The 19666-nt window shown below is 45.1% G+C and overlaps 1 protein-coding gene across 7 annotated transcripts in view; it reads right to left on the bottom strand.

The window, feature by feature from the left end:
• Positions 1-14639, bottom strand: part of LOC106593735 (tyrosine-protein phosphatase non-receptor type 12) — a 122892-nt gene extending 108253 nt beyond the window's left edge. For 4 of the 7 annotated variants that reach the window (XM_082977903.1, XM_082977905.1, XM_082977904.1 and 1 more), the window contains exon 1: positions 14198-14638. In XM_082977903.1, the coding sequence (XP_082834029.1) occupies positions 14198-14296 (99 nt within the window). In that variant the 5' untranslated portion in view covers positions 14297-14638. Of the gene's footprint in view, positions 1-14197 lie in introns of all 7 variants that reach the window. The other 3 variants (XR_014392955.1, XR_014392957.1, XR_014392956.1) reach the window with 1 other exon arrangement.
• Positions 14640-19666: the final 5027 nt, after the last annotated feature.

Here is a 19666-nt window from a genome sequence, read left to right as displayed (position 1 = left end):
TGAGATTCTTCAAAGTAGCCACCCTTTGCCTTGATGACAGCTTTGCACACTCTTGGCATTCTCTCAACCAGCTTCATAAGGTAGTCACCTGGAATGCATTTCAAAAAACAGGTGTGCCTTATTAAAAGTTAATTTGTGGAATTTCTTTCCTTAATGCATTTGAGCCAATCAGTTGTGTTGTGACAAGGTAGAGGTGGTATACAGAAGATAGCCCTATTTGGTAAAAGACCAAGTCCATATTATGGCAAGAACAGCTCAAATAAGCAAAGAGAAAACAACAGTCCATTACTTTGAGACATGAAGGTCAGTCAATCCAGATTTTTTTGGGGTTACTACATAATTCCATGTGTGTTATTTCATAGTTTTGATGTCATCCTTAGTATTCTACAATGTAGAAAATAGTCCAAAATAAAGAAAACCCTGGAATGAGTAGGTGTGTCCAAACTTTTGACTGGTACTGTGTGTGAGAGCCAGAGAAGAGGAGGCACACGGGCCAGGCTATCATTGACAGGGCTTAGAGTGTTAGAGGTTAGAATGGTCACTTCTCACATGACAGTGGACTGGAGGGGCACAGTATGAGGAAAGGGAACATTCAGCAGACACACAGACTTTGTAGCTTCCTGTCTTAGGTGGGACCAGCTAGTGTGTGGAGTACACGGCGGGCTGAACAGAAAGGAAGAATGAGCAGCACAGGAAAAGAGGATGAATGTGTGTGTGAACATTTTCTCTGGAGGGGGGATTTTTCAGACCAAACACAGGAAGTTAGAGTCACACAGACCAGAGCAGTGCAGGGGCTTTATCCTCTCTCTCTTTTCTCTCCTTCCCTCTCCCTCTAGCCAGCTTGACTGTAGTGCCAACCTAAAAACACTCACAGTCAGGTCTATACAGTAGAATATACCATCTAAATATCCACTCAGTCAGGTCTATACAGTAGAATATAGTAAAATATACCATCTAACTATCCACTCAGTCAGGTCTATACAGTAGAATATAGTTAAATATACCATCTAACTATCCACTCAGTCAGGTCTATACAGTAGAATATAGTTAAATATACCATCTAACTATCCACTCAGTCAGGTCTATACAGTAGAATATAGTATATTTAACCATCTAAACATCCACTCAGTCAGGTCTATACAGTAGAATATAGTTAAATATACCATCTAAACATCCACTCAGTCAGGTCTATACAGTAGAATATAGTATATTTAACCATCTAAATATCCACTCAGTCAGGTCTATACAGTAGAATATAGTATATTTAACCATCTAAACATCCACTCAGTCAGGTCTATACAGTAGAATATAGTATATTTAACCATCTAAACATCCACTCAGTCAGGTCTATACAGTAGAATATAGTATATTTAACCATCTAAACATCCACTCAGTCAGGTCTATACAGTAGAATATAGTTAAATATACCATCTAACTATCCACTCAGTCAGGTCTATACAGTAGAATATAGTATATTTAACCATCTAAACATCCACTCAGTCAGGTCTATACAGTAGAATATAGTATATTTAACCATCTAAACATCCACTCAATCAGGTCTATACAGTAGAATATAGTTAAATATACCATCTAACTATCCACTCAGTCAGGTCTATACAGTAGAATATAGTATATTTAACCATCTAAACATCCACTCAGTCAGGTCTATACAGTAGAATATAGTATATTTAACCATCTAAACATCCACTCAATCAGGTCTATACAGTAGAATATAGTTAAATATACCATCTAACTATCCACTCAGTCAGGTCTATACAGTAGAATATAGTATATTTAACCATCTAAACATCCACTCAGTCAGGTCTATACAGTAGAATATAGTAAAATATACCATCTAAACATCCACTCAGTCAGGTCTATACAGTAGAATATAGTATATTTAACCATCTAAACATCCACTCAGTCAGGTCTATACAGTAGAATATAGTATATTTAACCATCTAAACATCCACTCAGTCAGGTCTATACAGTAGAATATAGTTAAATATACCATCTAAACATCCACTCAGTCAGGTCTATACAGTAGAATATAGTATATTTAACCATCTAAACATCCATTCAGTCGGTATGGGAGGGACAGACAGACAGACAGACAGACAGACAGACAGACAGACAGACAGACAGACAGACAGACAGACAGACAGACAGACAGACACACAAAGCCCAGGCAATAAACACATACACTCTAACACACAGCATCAGTATGTGTGCTACTGTGTTTTATAAGAAATGAATGAAATCATGAGATGACACACTGGCCCAGACATCAAAGCTGAAAGGAACAGGAGGAAGAGGGTGCTGGAGGTCACACAGACAGTCTAATGGCCTGGTCTATCCCCTCTATCTAGCTCCTTCCCTCCTGTCTGGATTGTCAAATAGATGACCAGTACTGTACTCTGTACTAAGACTAGGTCAACAAACATCCAAATAGACCTCAGCCTAGTCACCCATTCATCTATTAATACACTTTAGTGAATGAGTTCACATTCCTCCATCTCACAGACACTTTCTGTACGATCATGAGGAAACCCACGGAGCAAACAAGGGGCAAGTGGTTAGAGAGACAGAGGGGCATTACAGCATCATTTCCTGGGGATTAGAATCCGTAGAGCTCCAACAGGCTCTGGGACTGTTCTAACTTTATGGGTCAGCTTTGATCCTACTAAAGCTTCCAACGACACACTGACGTCCACACACACACACACACACACACACTGAATTCTAATCACTTGCACAGCGGAAATACCGTAAAACTTCAATTCAAACGCAGTCTGAAATAGCCACCTGTCCCTTTTAATAGCCGGGTATCTGCACACATTTCAGCAAATAAACACACACCTGTTGTTTCCAGAGAGGGCATCCTATGAAGCAAGCTACATCTACTCTGGGTTTTCTAAAGCTAACCAGCTTCAGTTAGCTTCACATTCCATCTCAGGCTTCATCAGTACCAGGACGGTGGGTATCGCTCATTCAGCTGCTGCTAACGCTAGCAGGCATGGAACTGTGTGCATGTTGCACATAGCTAATCCAACTCCCAACTCTTAATTGAAACAATACTGGACCATCAATCCATGGGCGAGTAAGTCACATTTCCAAAATCCAAATGAAAGAAAAGTTAACTTGCAAATTCAGCACGCTATGGTGTGAAATAGGCTTTTTAAAAGTTCCATAATTATTGAATGACTTATTGTTAATGCCACCTTTGGTTTGCTTATCAAAGCACAAGCAACTTTCCCCCCACTCCTTACTGATATACAGGATACACTGAGTGCACAAAACATTAAGAACACTTTCCATGACAGACTGACCATGTGAATCCAGGTGAAAGATATGATCCCTTACTGACGTCACCTGTTAAATCCACTTCAACCAGTGTAGATGAAGGGGAGGAGACAGGTTAAAGAAGGATTAAGCCTTGTGACAATTGAGACATGGATTGTGTATGTGCCATTCAGAGGGTGAATGGGCAAGACAAAATAATTAAGTGCCTTTGAACGGTGTACCGGTTAGTGTAGTGTCAAGAACTGCAACGCTGCTGGGTTTTTCGCACTCAACAGTTTCCTGTGTGTATCAAGAATGGTCCACCACGCAAAGAAACATCCAGCCAACTTGACACAACTGTAGGAAGCACTGGAGTCAACATGAGCCAGAACTCTTTCGACACCTTGTAGAGTCCATGACCCAATGAATTGAGGCGGTTCTGAGGGTAAACGGGGGTGAAACTAAATATTAGGAAAGTGTTCTTGGTATACTCCGTGTATACAGTCATTGTGTTTGACATGGGGGGGGGGGGGGGGGGGGGGGGAGGGGGAGATAAACATCTACGAGAGAAGGGAAAGAGAGAAGGGAAAGTATTCTGAACTAAAATAGAAAACGCATCATGCAACAATTTCATTTTACTGAGTTATAGTTCATATAAGGAAATCAGTCAATTGAAATAAATCTATTAGGCCATAATAGATGGATTTCACATGACTGGGCAGGGGTGCAGCCATAGGTGGGCCTCGGAGGGCAACCCACTGGGGTGCCAGGCCCAGCCTATCAGAATTAGTTTTTCCCCACAAAAGGGCTTTATTACAGACAGAAATACTCATTAGCACCTCACACACCACCCCACCCCCCCTCAGAAGATTCCGCAGGTGAAGAAGGTGGATGTGGAAGTCCTGGGCTGGTGTGGTTACACGTGGTCTGCTGTTGTGAGGCCGGTTGGACGTACTGCCAAATTCTCTAAAACGAAGCTGGAGGCAGCTAATGGTAGAGAAATGAACATCCAATTATCTGGCAACAGCTCTGGTGGACATTCCTGCAGTCAACATGCTAACTCAAAACTTGAGACATCTGTGTCATTGTGTTGTGTGACAAAACTGCACATTTTAAAAGAGGCCTTTTATTATCCCCAGCACAAGGTGCACCTGCATAATGATCATGCTGTTTAATCAGCTTCGTGATATGCCACACCTGTCAGGTGGATGGATTATCTTGGTAAAGGAGAAATGCTCACCAACAGGGATGTAAACACATTTGTGCAAAATAAATGAGATGAATAAGCTTTTGGTGCTTTATGGAACATTTCAGGGATTTTTTTTATTTCAGCCTGTTTAAATCGCTCAGCACTATTTTCAGCACTAAGGCTGTGGTTCATGTAATCACTACCATAATCTCACAGTCAGTAGTGAGTATCACAGAGGAAGAATCCTCACACCTACTCTCTGGCGTGCACAGCGACCCCAGACACACCTTCTCTGAAGGTCATATTGATGGATTTGTATGCGAGGCCCAGCAGGGCTGAGCAGGCGTCAGATTATCATGGCAGTGGTGATGCATTACCTCCAGCAGGACAGTCTTCCTGTCCTCACTCATGTGTTTACACTGCACACCTACACCTCACATGGAGGCAGAGATTACACTATGCACAGAGAGAATACACTATGCACAGAGAGATTACACTATGCACAGAGAGATTACACTATGCACAGAGAGATTACACTATGCACAGAGAGAATACACTATGCACAGAGAGATTACACTATGCACAGAGAGAATACACTATGCACAGAGAGAATACACTATGCACAGAGAGATTACACTATGCACAGAGAGATTACACTATGCACAGAGAGAATACACTATGCACAGAGAGATTACACTATGCACAGAGAGAATACACTATGCACAGAGAGATTACACTATGCACAGAGAGATTACACTATGCACAGAGAGATTACACTATGCACAGAGAGATTACACTAGCACAGAGAGAATACACTATGCACAGAGAGATTACACTATGCACAGAGAGATTACACTATGCACAGAGAGATTACACTATGCACAGAGAGATTACACTATGCACAGAGAGAATACACTATGCACAGAGAGATTACACTATGCACAGAGAGATTACACTATGCACAGAGAGATTACACTATGCACAGAGAGAATACACTATGCACAGAGAGAATACACTATGCACAGAGAGATTACACTATGCACAGAGAGAATACACTATGCACAGAGAGAATACACTATGCACAGAGAGATTACACTATGCACAGAGAGAATACACTATGCACAGAGAGAATACACTATGCACAGAGAGAATACACTATGCACAGAGAGATTACACTATGCACAGAGAGAATACACTATGCACAGAGAGAATACACTATGCACAGAGAGAATACACTATGCACAGAGAGAATACACTATGCACAGAGAGAATACACTATGCACAGAGAGATTACACTATGCACAGAGAGAATACACTATGCACAGAGAGAATACACTATGCACAGAGAGATTACACTATGCACAGAGAGATTACACTATGCACAGAGAGAATACACTATGCACAGAGAGAATACACTATGCACAGAGAGATTACACTATGCACAGAGAGATTACACTATGCACAGAGAGAATACACTATGCACAGAGAGATTACACTATGCACAGAGAGAATACACTATGCACAGAGAGAATACACTATGCACAGAGAGATTACACTATGCACAGAGAGAATACACTATGCACAGAGAGAATACACTATGCACAGAGAGAATACACTATGCACAGAGAGAATACACTATGCACAGAGAGATTACACTATGCACAGAGAGAATACACTATGCACAGAGAGATTACACTATGCACAGAGAGATTACTAATCTAAACCTATATCAACTAAAACAGGGAAGAGAAACACTGTAGTGCTCTGATCACTGTTTAACCTTAGAGGTGTGGAATGGTGATCAAACCAACACACTAGCTGACTAAGTGGTGGTTGGTTGCTGTCTGTCTCTCCCTCCATGCTCCTGTGTTAGTCACTCAGGGGACGCACCGCAAGACCCCTCCTCCGCCTGTTCTCCCTAGCGCTGTATCAGCAGGGACTTTTCTGCTGCTTCCCCCACCTCGGATCCAACCATGTCTATACAGAACTGGACGTCCTCGGGTCCGTTCGGAACAGGTCTCTATATTGAAAAATGGATTTATGCATGTTTGTCTGGTTGGGAAAGCCCCAGGTCCATTTCAGAACTGGTCCAACTTTTTAGACTTCTACTTGAGAGGCCCAACATAACAATCCTTGTCCCAACAGACAGACAACACCAGGGACATAGTGAATGATGTCACAACAGACAGACAACGCCAGGGACATAGTGAATGATGTCCCAACAGACAGACAACGCCAGGGACATAGTGAATGATGTCCCAACAGACAGACAACGCCAGGGACATAGTGAATGATGTCCCAACAGACAGACAACGCCAGGGACATAGTGAATGATGTCCCAACAGACAGACAACACCAGGGACATAGTGAATGATGTCCCAACAGACAGACAACGCCAGGGACATAGTGAATGATGTCCCAACAGACAGACAACGCCAGGGACATAGTGAATGATGTCACAGAACCTGGTTGTGGGTCACAAATAGGGTGATTTTTAATTTATCTAACTAGAGTAACTGTTGGCATTTCATTTTGTCGCTGTACCGTAACTGAACCGTGACCCAAAAAGCGCAATACCTGGTGAACCGTTATACCCCTAGTGTGTACATGTGTGTGCTGGGATAGCAGCTCTCCTCCCCTGTCATCTCCACCTCATCAAGCTGATTACCCAGGAGCACATCGCTATGCTAACTAGCCAGCTTCCTATAACCATGGTGACTGGGGGCTTACTGAGCATGCAGACATGGAGGAGGACATGGAGGAGGGGAAATATGGGGCTCTCTATGCGGGAGCTGTGTGGGGCTCTCTATGCCGGAGCTGTGTGGGGCTCTCTATGCCGGAGCTGTGTGGGGCTCTCTATGCCGGAGCTGTGTGGGGCTCTCTATGCCGGAGCTGTGTGGGGCTCTCTATGCCGGAGCTGTGTGGGGCTCTCTATGCCGGAGCTGTGTGGGGCTCTCTATGCCGGAGCTGTGTGGGGCTCTCTATGCCGGAGCTGTGTGGGGCTCTCTATACCGGAGCTGTGTGGGGCTCTCTATACCGGAGCTGTGTGGGGCTCTCTATACCGGAGCTGTGTGGGGCTCTCTATACCGGAGCTGTGTGGGGCTCTCTATACCGGAGCTGTGTGGGGCTCTCTATACCGGAGCTGTGTGGGGCTCTCTATACCGGAGCTGTGTGGGGCTCTCTATACCGGAGCTGTGTGGGGCTCTCTATACCGGAGCTGTGTGGGGCTCTCTATACCGGAGCTGTGTGGGGCTCTCTATACCGGAGCTGTGTGGGGCTCTCTATACCGGAGCTGTGTGGGGCTCTCTATACCGGAGCTGTGTGGGGCTCTCTATACCGGAGCTGTGTGGGGCTCTCTATACCGGAGCTGTGTGGGGCTCTCTATACCGGAGCTGTGTGGGGCTCTCTATACCGGAGCTGTGTGGGGCTCTCTATACCGGAGCTGTGTGGGGCTCTCTATACCGGAGCTGTGTGGGGCTCTCTATACCGGAGCTGTGTGGGGCTCTCTATACCGGAGCTGTGTGGGGCTCTCTATACCGGAGCTGTGTGGGGCTCTCTATACCGGAGCTGTGTGGGGCTCTCTATACCGGAGCTGTGTGGGGCTCTCTATACCGGAGCTGTGTGGGGCTCTCTATACCGGAGCTGTGTGGGGCTCTCTATACCGGAGCTGTGTGGGGCTCTCTATACCGGAGCTGTGTGGGGCTCTCTATACCGGAGCTGTGTGGGGCTCTCTATACCGGAGCTGTGTGGGGCTCTCTATACCGGAGCTGTGTGGGGCTCTCTATACCGGAGCTGTGTGGGGCTCTCTATACCGGAGCTGTGTGGGGCTCTCTATACCGGAGCTGTGTGGGGCTCTCTATACCGGAGCTGTGTGGGGCTCTCTATACCGGAGCTGTGTGGGGCTCTCTATACCGGAGCTGTGTGGGGCTCTCTATACCGGAGCTGTGTGGGGCTCTCTATACCGGAGCTGTGTGGGGCTCTCTATACCGGAGCTGTGTGGGGCTCTCTATACCGGAGCTGTGTGGGGCTCTCTATACCGGAGCTGTGTGGGGCTCTCTATACCGGAGCTATGTGGGGCTCTCTATACCGGAGCTATGTGGGGCTCTCTATACCGGAGCTATGTGGGGCTCTCTATACCGGAGCTATGTGGGGCTCTCTATACCGGAGCTATGTGGGGCTCTCTATACCGGAGCTATGTGGGGCTCTCTATACCGGAGCTATGTGGGGCTCTCTATACCGGAGCTATGTGGGGCTCTCTATACCGGAGCTATGTGGGGCTCTCTATACCGGAGCTATGTGGGGCTCTCTATACCGGAGCTATGTGGGGCTCTCTATACCGGAGCTATGTGGGGCTCTCTATACCGGAGCTATGTGGGGCTCTCTATACCGGAGCTATGTGGGGCTCTCTATACCGGAGCTATGTGGGGCTCTCTATACCGGAGCTATGTGGGGCTCTCTATACCGGAGCTATGTGGGGCTCTCTATAACGGAGCTATGTGGGGCTCTCTATAGAGGAGCTATGTGGGGCTCTCTATAGAGGAGCTATGTGGGGCTCTCTATAGAGGAGCTATGTGGGGCTCTCTATAGAGGAGCTATGTGGGGCTCTCTATAGAGGAGCTATATGGGGCTCTCTATAGAGGAGCTATATGGGGCTCTCTATAGAGGAGCTATATGGGGCTCTCTATAGAGGAGCTATATGGGGCTCTCTATAGAGGAGCTATATGGGGCTCTCTATAGAGGAGCTATATGGGGCTCTCTATAGAGGAGCTATATGGGGCTCTCTATAGAGGAGCTATATGGGGCTCTCTATAGAGGAGCTATATGGGGCTCTCTATAGAGGAGCTATATGGGGCTCTCTATAGAGGAGCTATATGGGGCTCTCTATAGAGGAGCTATATGGGGCTCTCTATAGGGGAGCTATATGGGGCTCTCTATAGGGGAGCTATATGGGGCTCTCTATACGGGAGCTATATGGGGCTCTCTATACGGGAGCTATATGGGGCTCTCTATACGGGAGCTATATGGGGCTCTCTATACGGGAGCTATATGGGGCTCTCTATACGGGAGCTATATGGGGCTCTCTATACGGGAGCTATATGGGGCTCTCTATACGGGAGCTATATGGGGCTCTCTATACGGGAGCTATATGGGGCTCTCTATACGGGAGCTATATGGGGCTCTCTATACGGGAGCTATATGGGGCTCTCTATACGGGAGCTATATGGGGCTCTCTATACGGGAGCTATATGGGGCTCTCTATACGGGGAGCTATATGGGGCTCTCTATACGGGAGCTATATGGGGCTCTCTATACGGGAGCTATATGGGGCTCTCTATACGGGAGCTATATGGGGCTCTCTATACGAGGAGCTATATGGGGCTCTCTATAGAGGAGCTATATGGGGCTCTCTATAGAGGAGCTATATGGGGCTCTCTATAGAGGAGCTATATGGGGCTCTCTATAGAGGAGCTATATGGGGCTCTCTATAGAGGAGCTATATGGGGCTCTCTATAGAGGAGCTATATGGGGCTCTCTATAGAGGAGATATATGGGGCTCTCTATACGAGGAGATATATGGGGCTCTCTATACCGGTGTGTAACAGGGGAGCTTCCTCCCTGCTCAGCATGTGTGATGATAGGAGCTTGACAAATATGTGGGGTAGGGTGCAAGAGCTCCTGAATCATGTGCTAAGTGCTGGAGTCACCGGAATGCAATCTCTCACACACAGTAGCTAGCTAGCCAGTCTACTTCTCACAGATGAAGAATCTCTCACACACTGTAGCTAGCTAGCCAGTCTACTTCTCACAGATGAAGAATCTCTCACACACTGTAGCTAGCCAGCCAGTCTACTTCTCACAGATGAAGAATCTCTCACACACTGTAGCTAGCTAGCCAGTCTACTTCTCACAGATGAAGAATCTCTCAAACACTGTAGCTAGCTAGCCAGTCTACTTCTCACAGATGAAGAATCTCTCACACACTGTAGCTAGCTAGCCAGTCTACTTCTCACAGATGAAGAATCTCTCACACACTGTAGCTAGCCAGCCAGTCTACTTCTCACAGATGAAGAATCTCTCACACACTGTAGCTAGCTAGCCAGTCTACTTCTCACAGATGAAGAATCTCTCACACACTGTAGCTAGCTAGCCAGTCTACTTCTCACAGATGAAGAATCTCTCACACACTGTAGCTAGCTAGCCAGTCTACTTCTCACAGATGCCAGCCTTTGTAGTTGTTCAACTGCAGCCTGTTTTTCAGGAGTTCCTAAAAAATAAAGCTCAATCCATCTGCCAGCATGTTAGTGTACACAAACACACTACGAAAAACAAATCTATTCAGATTAAGAAGAGCAGCATTAGCCTGCTCCCTGCAACTAATCCACTGAAAAGGGGCCTTCCTTCCCAAGCCTAAAATGCCTAGTGCTCAGCATGACATTTCCCTTTAAAAATGACTACATGTCTCACAGGGCTATGAACATAGTGATTCATATCACACTTAAACCTTCCAGAGACAGGGCTTTATTAGTTGGTATAGCCTCTTGTCTAGCTCTACACTGGTTTAATGGTAGTTAGGGTGGTACTGGCAGACAGGGCTTTATTTGCTGGTATAGCCTCTCGTCTAGCTGGTATAGCCTCTCGTCTAGCTGGTATAGCCTCTCGTCTAGCTGGTATAGCCTCTCGTCTAGCTGGTATAGCCTCTCGTCTAGCTGGTATAGCCTCTCGTCCAGCTGGTATAGCCTCTCGTCCAGCTGGTATAGCCTCTCGTCCAGCTGGTATAGCCTCTCGTCTAGCCTCTCGTCTAGCTGGTATAGCCTCTCGTCTAGCTGGTATAGCCTCTCGTCTAGCTGGTATAGCCTCTTGTCTAGTTCTACACTGGTTTAATGGTAGTGAGGGTGGTACTACTGTAGACAGAAAGTAGGAGATTTAACCCAGATTTGGTGTGGCCCGCCTCACTATTGAAATCCCTGCTGTAGATGTCAGGGAACTCGTCTCCTGATCACTGCAGCAGATGTGGGTAGGTAGGCGGGTCGGGTCTCTCGGTCATACGGGTCGGGTCTCTCGGTCATACGGGTCGGGTCTGGGTGTGAATAATATATTGAGAGGCCTGTGATCCTGATCTCAGCCGTCTGTCCATCATAATGCCAAAGCCAGGATCTCCCTTCCATATCCCCATCCACTCTCTGTTGGCAGTGGTGTCAAGGTTGTCAGATCAGATAACACAATGACACACTTAGCCTCAAAAATGGCCTCATATTGTGATGAACAACAGCTCCAGCACTGGATGTCATCTTCTCCTGTCTTCCTGCCCCCTGGCTATGACAGACAGAGCTCACTCAGGTTCATTTTGATTGGCCAGAAGATAAACCCCAGGCTAGCACTACATCATAAAAGGGTCTCAGTTAGCCCCTATGTAGCCTCCCTAGCCTACATTCTTTTTAGTGCTTGCTAGGATCAAGCAATGCTGACTGACATTGAACATGACAGTCTCACAAAGAAACATTGTTACTGGTGGCCATTTCCAGACACCCATGCTTTCCAGAGTGTGCTGGTGTCTTAGAATCACCTCTGCTTTCTGAGGCTAGTGGCAGTTAAATACAGTAGTAGGTATGTCATGTGTAATTGGGCCCTGCCACCGCCCCTCCAACTTACCCTAGGGTGTATGGGAAATGACATCCTATTCCCTACATACTAGTCCCCTACTTCTCACCATAACCCTATGGGCCCTGGTTAAAAGTAGTGCACTACCAACCCACTATCAAGCGCCTCAGGCTTATAAAAAGTCTAAACCACTGTTGGTATTAATTTGCATGTGGTGGATTACTGTGGTATTCTGCTTTGCAGACACATTAACGTGTCAATACTGAACAGGCCTCTGTCACACAGGGTATTGGATTTTTCGTTGTTGCCAATACAATCAGTCATTGGGTGATAAGTTAGTTACATCTAGCCAGTCAGAACAGGACCAAGGCTAGGGGAGAATTTAGAAGTGACCGAGTGGACAAAAGCACCAAAATGTTCCAGGTAAAAAAGATAATATGTTGGGGGTGGTGGTCATATGTCGGCCAGCCGAACCTAAAAATCATTAACCTTCCAAGTGATGCTAACATCTTGTCAGACTGCATTCCTATTTTAATGGGAGGATTGGAATGAAAAAAGTTAGAAACAACCTTGAGCATGTGTAGTAACAATATGTAGTTACAAATCATAGACAAAGGTGGAGCATATCGTCGTATAAACCAGGGTTTCCCATTAGTCTCAGACAGTGACCGTTGGAAAACTATTGGTCCTGTGTAGAGCATATTTGGTGTACCTCGATCACTTCAGAGGTGAAGTCTGATTTAGTGTTCTCTCTCCCCCCCCCCCCCCCCCCCCCCCCTCCTCCTCCTCTCTTGGTGCACGTTTTGGTTTTCACCCAACACCACACAACTGATTAAAATATCCAACTCATCATCATGTTTGATCATCTGAATCAGCTGTGTAGTGCTAGGGCAAAACCCAAAACTTGCACCCAGAGGGGCGGCCCAGGGAAGAGATTGGGAAACCCTGCTATAAACCACTTCCTTTCACAATCCTAATTTCGCACTGTCCATGCTCCTTGCGCAACATCCGTAAACTCCCTATTTCAGACCCCACCGACATAGCTGGTTGACTGGCTGGGACAGGCCAGACAGATCATCACCACATACCAACCCGTTTTCTGTTCAACCCAAAATCCTCAGATAACTGATACGAATACAGATTGATGATGTCAGCTATGGAATATCAGGAATATGATGTGGAGAATACAATACCAATATATTGAGAAACACGAAATCGGATGTCATGGACAAAGAAGTAGCTAGGGAGTGGGACTGGGGAAAAGTTAGCCAGCTAGCCACCCAGTTAGCAATGTCTGGTATGCTCGCATTCCAGTTTGTATTTCTGATAAATAAGGTAGTCTATTTATAAACAGTTTTGTATTTCCATTGAATACAGCAATCTACCAAGCAAATTATTTCCTGCTATTAATAAGATGAAAAGCAGGATTGCCAACTCGGCTCATGCTAACTAGCTAGCCTACTGGTGGGAAGTTGACAAAGCTTTCTGGTCTTGAGTTAATCGATGTCTGCCAATCAAACTGTCAATATTCAAAACATGCAGCGAGCAAGCATATTCATCAAGATTTTAGGCCATGGTGGTACGAAATGTGAGTTTGACAGGCATGCTTGACAAGCTAGGTAACCAGCTAACGTTAGCTCTTGCTAACGTAAAGTCAAGAGCGCATCGATTACTACACTCGCGTGGCTGGTTTGGGACGCCTAGCACCCACGCCTATATTACTTAACTGTATACCGTTAAAGTACTGTACTGAAAAACTCTTAGCTTTCCGATTAGAAGAGAGGGAATATGCACATTTCTAAAGGTGACAATGCTAGGCCGCATTATATTACAAGCCTGGAGATTTGTATGAGGGAATTGCATGAGAAATGTGTCCCTCCGCCCCCAGGATGGCATCGCAAGCCGCCTAGCAGGGAGCGCTCACACGGGAAAAGCCAAAAGGAAGCATCACGAGGAACAAAAAACATACGCAGACAGAGACACTATCGACTGAAAACTCATGAATCCATTGTGTTGAAGCTAAACAGTCGACACATCACCTATGTGTCGGTTAGCGCTGAGAAACAGGTTAGAACTGCTCGTGTGTGTTCAGAGAGGGAGAAGGGAAGGATGTCTGGCTGGTCTCACCATAAAGTCACTGCCGAAGTTATCCTCTCCTTTCTGGTCCCCTTCTCGCATAACACAGACCCCTTGGATGAACTTTCTCAGGATATTCGCCTGGTCCATCCTCTCGGCCCGCTGTCCGGCGGCTTTTCCGGCTTTCCCACAGTATGTAAAATAAATCCAAAGTGGGGAAAACGAAAAAAAAGAAATAGCTTGTGCTATGAATCCTCGCAGATAATCATTTCAATGTCCCCTACCGCCCCATGTTATTTTTCATATTCTCTTCGGGTTAGACAATAATAGTCAAAACAAAAATCGTGATTCCGTTGTTGTTTCTAAATATATATCACAAGCTATGACCATAAACTCGCTATCGTTACTTGAATATAAAAATCCAAACACCGGTTCACCCCTCCCTGACTCGCCGTTGCCACATTCACAAGTCAGATACAAGAATACACCGACTGCGGTCGCCCTAAAGCCACTTGGAAACATTAACGCCCATTTCACTAAATAGCTTACTGTAATTGGTCCGTAGCTTCAAGAAATTAGTACGTGATTGGTTAATAGGTTACGTCAATCTAAAATGTGAATAAATTAAGTGGGCGACGCTCCCGTCAATCACTATGTCTCCTGTTCTTCTCTCTCATTGGTTAAATTCTATTTAGCGCTTCCTACTTAGGTTTTGCTGTAATGCAATTGTTACAATGGATTGGTGCATAGAGTTCTCCCCTATATTGTGAAATGATTATGAAGAAAAATACCAATCTTTCATGTGGTTAAAATGATACAGTTGCCTAATAATATCCAACTGGGCATGGACCATGGACATGGGTCTGTGTCCTCAGCCGTCTCTTTTCTGTCTAAATGTGTCTTCCTCTGTGATCTCAATACACAGGCATCCACAGTGTCAGGAAGCATTCTTGACCTGTAGAGGTTAAGAAATTAAAGGCCAGGCAGTGCATTCCCTCTCTCTTACAAACACCACTCTTTCGCTCACGTTCACGTCACTTGAGAGACAGATTCATTTTGTACTGTAACACGAGGACACAGGTTAAATCTAAAAGCACATGTGCACTAATTTACTATTTGTCTCTGCTGTAGGCTATATTATATGTATTATTTGGGATAGGGTGTCAAAAAGACAGCATATGAAGGAGGATGGCATCACAGACCCCTGAACCACTCTTAATGCAGGGGAATGAAAAACAGCCTGGGTCTAGTTCCTGTTTGTTTACAGATCTCCTCCACAAGCTACTTCAAAGTCTTCCCCCTCAACCAGTCACTTTCATGTCACAGACAGACCCCTCTGAGAGGCTTCACTGGGTCCTCCCTCCTCCCATTGTAACGGACGCTGTGGGGTAAACTCAGGGGATATCCTAGGTCAATCGTAACTTGCCCAACTTCCCTTTTGAATAACTGTAGATTTGGTAGTTGTGTTAGCATGACAAGGCATTATGAGCTACCTCCCACTGACTGACAGTCTGTAAAGAAATACATCGCCATTCTCTTGTTTCCATGGAGATTCATTTTGCCTTATTTATTTGTTTTCTTTATAACTGTCTGCAATCTTTACTTCATCTTACCCATCATGTGATTTACTGACTACACATGATATTTTTGCTCTGGGGTCAAACATGTTCTGTATTATTACAGAGTGGGTGTGAGTGGGTGTGTATGTATGTGTGGGTGGGTGTGTGCATGCCTGAATGTGTGCGTGTGATTGTGTATAAATATGCATTGAGCACTTCCATCTAAGGTTATTTGTATCATATTGCTGTAATGACCGTGCTCCACAGAGTTCTAATCATCTACATGCGTAACAGCACAATAAAACTAATAGGTCTAACAAGCACAGTAAACCATTTGTGAGCTGCATATTTCTGCCAACAACTTGTACACTCATAGTTAGAACTCTCATAGGATTTGTCTCATGTCTAGTTCAGAGCTGTTTAGAACATGACTTTAGTTTAGAAATATTGTAATTCTAATTTGGGCTACCGAGTGGCTCAGCTGTCTAAGGCACTGCATCTCAGTGCTAGAGGCATCACTACAGACCCTGGTTTGATTCCAAGCTGTATTTAAAAATAAATAATTTGTGTGTCATTTTTAGCATACGCTCTTATTCAGAGCAATGTACAGTAGAGTGCATACATTTAAACAAAATAAAACAAATAAAAAATTCTCACTGTCTCACATGATACATTTTCAGCACAAATGAGGGACCGTGATTGAATTCATCATCAGACTGGCCTGCTGCTACTGCTAAAACAGGACAACTATCTCACAACTCTGCAAAGGTAGACTGACCGTCCTACATGTGTTTTCATAATGGACGTTGTGTTCTTCACCGGGCGCTGTGAAAAGGTTGTACTGTATTTGCATAAATACTATTTATTTGTAATAGTATTTATGTTTAAATATATACAAGATGTTCAGTAGCCTACAAACTCACAGGGAGAGTTTCAGCCTGCAGTGTTTGTCACACAGGAATCATGGCGGATTTATATTCTGAATTGAATCATCACCAGACTAAAGAGCTAAATAGAGGCTTATTCATGATTAATTCCTCTCAGTAGCAGTTCGTCCTGACATCCAAGAAACACTCAAGCAGCACCATGGTCAGAGCTGCCTCCAAAAGGAACCAGCCCTCCTATTTTTCCTCAGGCTTTATAAATGACAACAAAACCCCCATTCAGGCTAGTCTGGGGGGGGGGCAGAGGAGACCAAGCTGTAGAGGAGCCAGCTAGCCTGGCTTATAGACACACACTGGCAGGGCGAAGCCTGGCGGAACGCTCAGGTCCCCTCATGTCCCCTCATGTCCAATGAGTGGCTGTTTGAATTCAGAGAGCAGGATAGTAGTAGCTCAGTTCTCGAGCTTTTAAAGAAAACAAACGTTACTTCTTCTGTCCCGCTGTGTTCTTCTCACCCACCTGATACTCTTTCCTCATTTTATGATATTTGGAAACATTTTAATTACACTGGCTCTGTCTCAAAACCCTATTCCCTTTATAGTGCACTACTTTTGACCAGATATCCCTACGCGGCTCTAGTCTGAGGTAGGGCACTATATTGGGAACAAGGTGTCCGTCATTTGTAATTTGCACATTGACAGTAGGCTATTAGATTTGAGTCATTTAGCTGATGCTCTCATCCAGAGTGACGTCCAGTTAGTGCATTTATCTTCAGATAGCTACGTGAGACAACCACATATCTCAGTCATAGTACATACATAGTTATTACTCTGCATTTCCAGACGTCTATCTGCTCGTCATTCACTGCAGGGAAAGACGTGTGGGCAATGCGATGACCATCTCACAGAGATGAGGTCACGATTCCTTCAGCATTCCCTCAGTGTTCCCAACATGCTCAGTAAAACCCTACTGGCACTTCTGAGAAAACAGGAGAAAACTAAAAGATCATTACTTGTACTGTACATAGACATAATATGACATTTGAAATGTCTCTATTCATTTGAAACGTTTGTGAGTGTAATGTTTACTGTTCATTTTTTATTGTTTATGTCACTTTTGTTTATTATCTATTTCACTTGCTTTGGCAATGTAAAAACGTTTCCCATGCCAATAAAGCCCTTTGATTTTAATTGAATTTAATTGAGTGTGAAACAGTGGCATTTCTGAGTGAGAAAGTGAGAGCGGAAGGAGAGAGAGAGGTGGTATAGACAACATACAGAGCCAGATACCCTCCAGTCAGTTATTCCAGTAGTTCCAGGGCCAGATACCCTCCAGTCAGTTATTCCAGTAGTTCCAGGGCCAGATACCCTCCAGTCAGTTATTCCAGTAGTTCCAGGGCCAGATACCCTCCAGTCAGTTATTCCAGTAGTTCCAGAGGCAGATACACTCCAGTCAGTTATTCCAGTAGTTCCAGGGCCAGATACAACTCAGTCAGTTATTCCAGTAGTTCCAGGGCCAGATACAACTCAGTCAGTTATTCCATTAGTTCCAGGGCCAGATACCCTCCGGTCAGTTATTCCAGTAGTTCCAGAGACAGATACCCCTCAGTCAGTTATTCCAGTAGTTCCAGAGCCAGATACCCTCCAGTCAGTTATTCCAGTAGTTCCAGGGCCAGATACCACTCAGTCAGTTATTCCAGTAGTTCCAGGGCCAGATACCACTCAGTCAGTTATTCCATTAGTTCCAGGGCCAGATACCACTCAGTCAGTTATTCCATTAGTTCCAGGGCCAGATACCACTCAGTCAGTTATTCCATTAGTTCCAGAGCCAGATACCACTCAGTCAGTTATTCCAGTAGTTCCAGGGCCAGATACCACTCAGTCAGTTATTCCATTAGTTCCAGGGCCAGATACCACTCAGTCAGTTATTCCATTAGTTCCAGGGCCAGATACCACTCAGTCAGTTATTCCAGTAGTTCCAGTAGTTCCAGGGTCAGATACCCCTCAGTCAGTTATTCCAGTAGTTCCAGAGCCAGATACCATCCAGTCAGTTATTCCATTAGTTCCAGGGCCAGATACAACTCAGTCAGTTATGCCAGTAGTTCCAGAGCCAGATACCATCCAGTCAGCTATTCCATTAGTTCCAGGGCCAGATACAACTCAGACAGTTATTCCAGTAGTTCCAGAGCCAAATACCCTCCAGTCAGTTATTTGAGTAGTTCCAGAGACAGATACCCTCCAGTCAGTTATTCCAGTAGTTCCAAAGACAGATACCCCTCAGTCAGTTATTCCAGTAGTTCCAGAGCCAGATACCCTCCGGTCAGTTATTCCAGTAGTTCCAGAGACAGATACCCCTCAGTCAGTTATTCCAGTAGTTCCAGAGCCAGATACCCTCCGGTCAGTTATTTCAGTAGTTCCAGAGCCAGATACCACTCAGTCAGTTATTCCAGTAGTTCCAGAGACAGATAGCACTCAGTCAGTTATTCCAGTAGTTCCAGAGACAGATACCCTCCAGTCAGTTATTCCATTAGTTCCAGGGCCAGATACCACTCAGTCAGTTATTTCAGTAGTTCCAGAGCCAGATACCACTCAGTCAGTTATTCCAGTAGTTCCAGGGCCAGATACCACTCAGTCAGTTATTCCAGTAGTTCCAGGGCCAGATACCACTCAGTCAGTTATTTGAGTAGTTCCAGGGCCAGATACCCCTCAGTAAATTATTCTAGTAGTTGTTCAGGTTGTTGACTCGTCATTGGCCACCTCTCTCTCTCATCCTGTCACGTCCTGACCAGTAAAGGGGTTATTTGTTATTGTAGTTTGGTCAGGACGTGGCAGGGGGTGTTTGTTTTATGTGTTTCGTTTTTTTTTGGTTAATGTTCTATGTTAGTATATTTCTATGTTCATTCTAGTTTTTCTATTTCTATGTTTAGTTTATTGGGTTGACCTTCAACTGGAGGCAGCTGTTCCTCGTTGCCTCTAATTGAAGGTCCTATTTAGTAGGGGTGTTTTTCTATGGGTTTTTGTGGGTAGTTGTTCCATGTGTAAGCTGTGTGCCTTACAGGACTGTTTTTCGTCGTTGTTTT

The sequence above is a fragment of the Salmo salar genome, chromosome 07 (genome assembly GCF_965601325.2).
Source record: "Salmo salar chromosome 07, fSalSal1, whole genome shotgun sequence".
NCBI classification, from domain to species: domain Eukaryota; kingdom Metazoa; phylum Chordata; class Actinopteri; order Salmoniformes; family Salmonidae; genus Salmo; species Salmo salar.
This window is presented reverse-complemented; position numbering and strand designations above follow the sequence as displayed.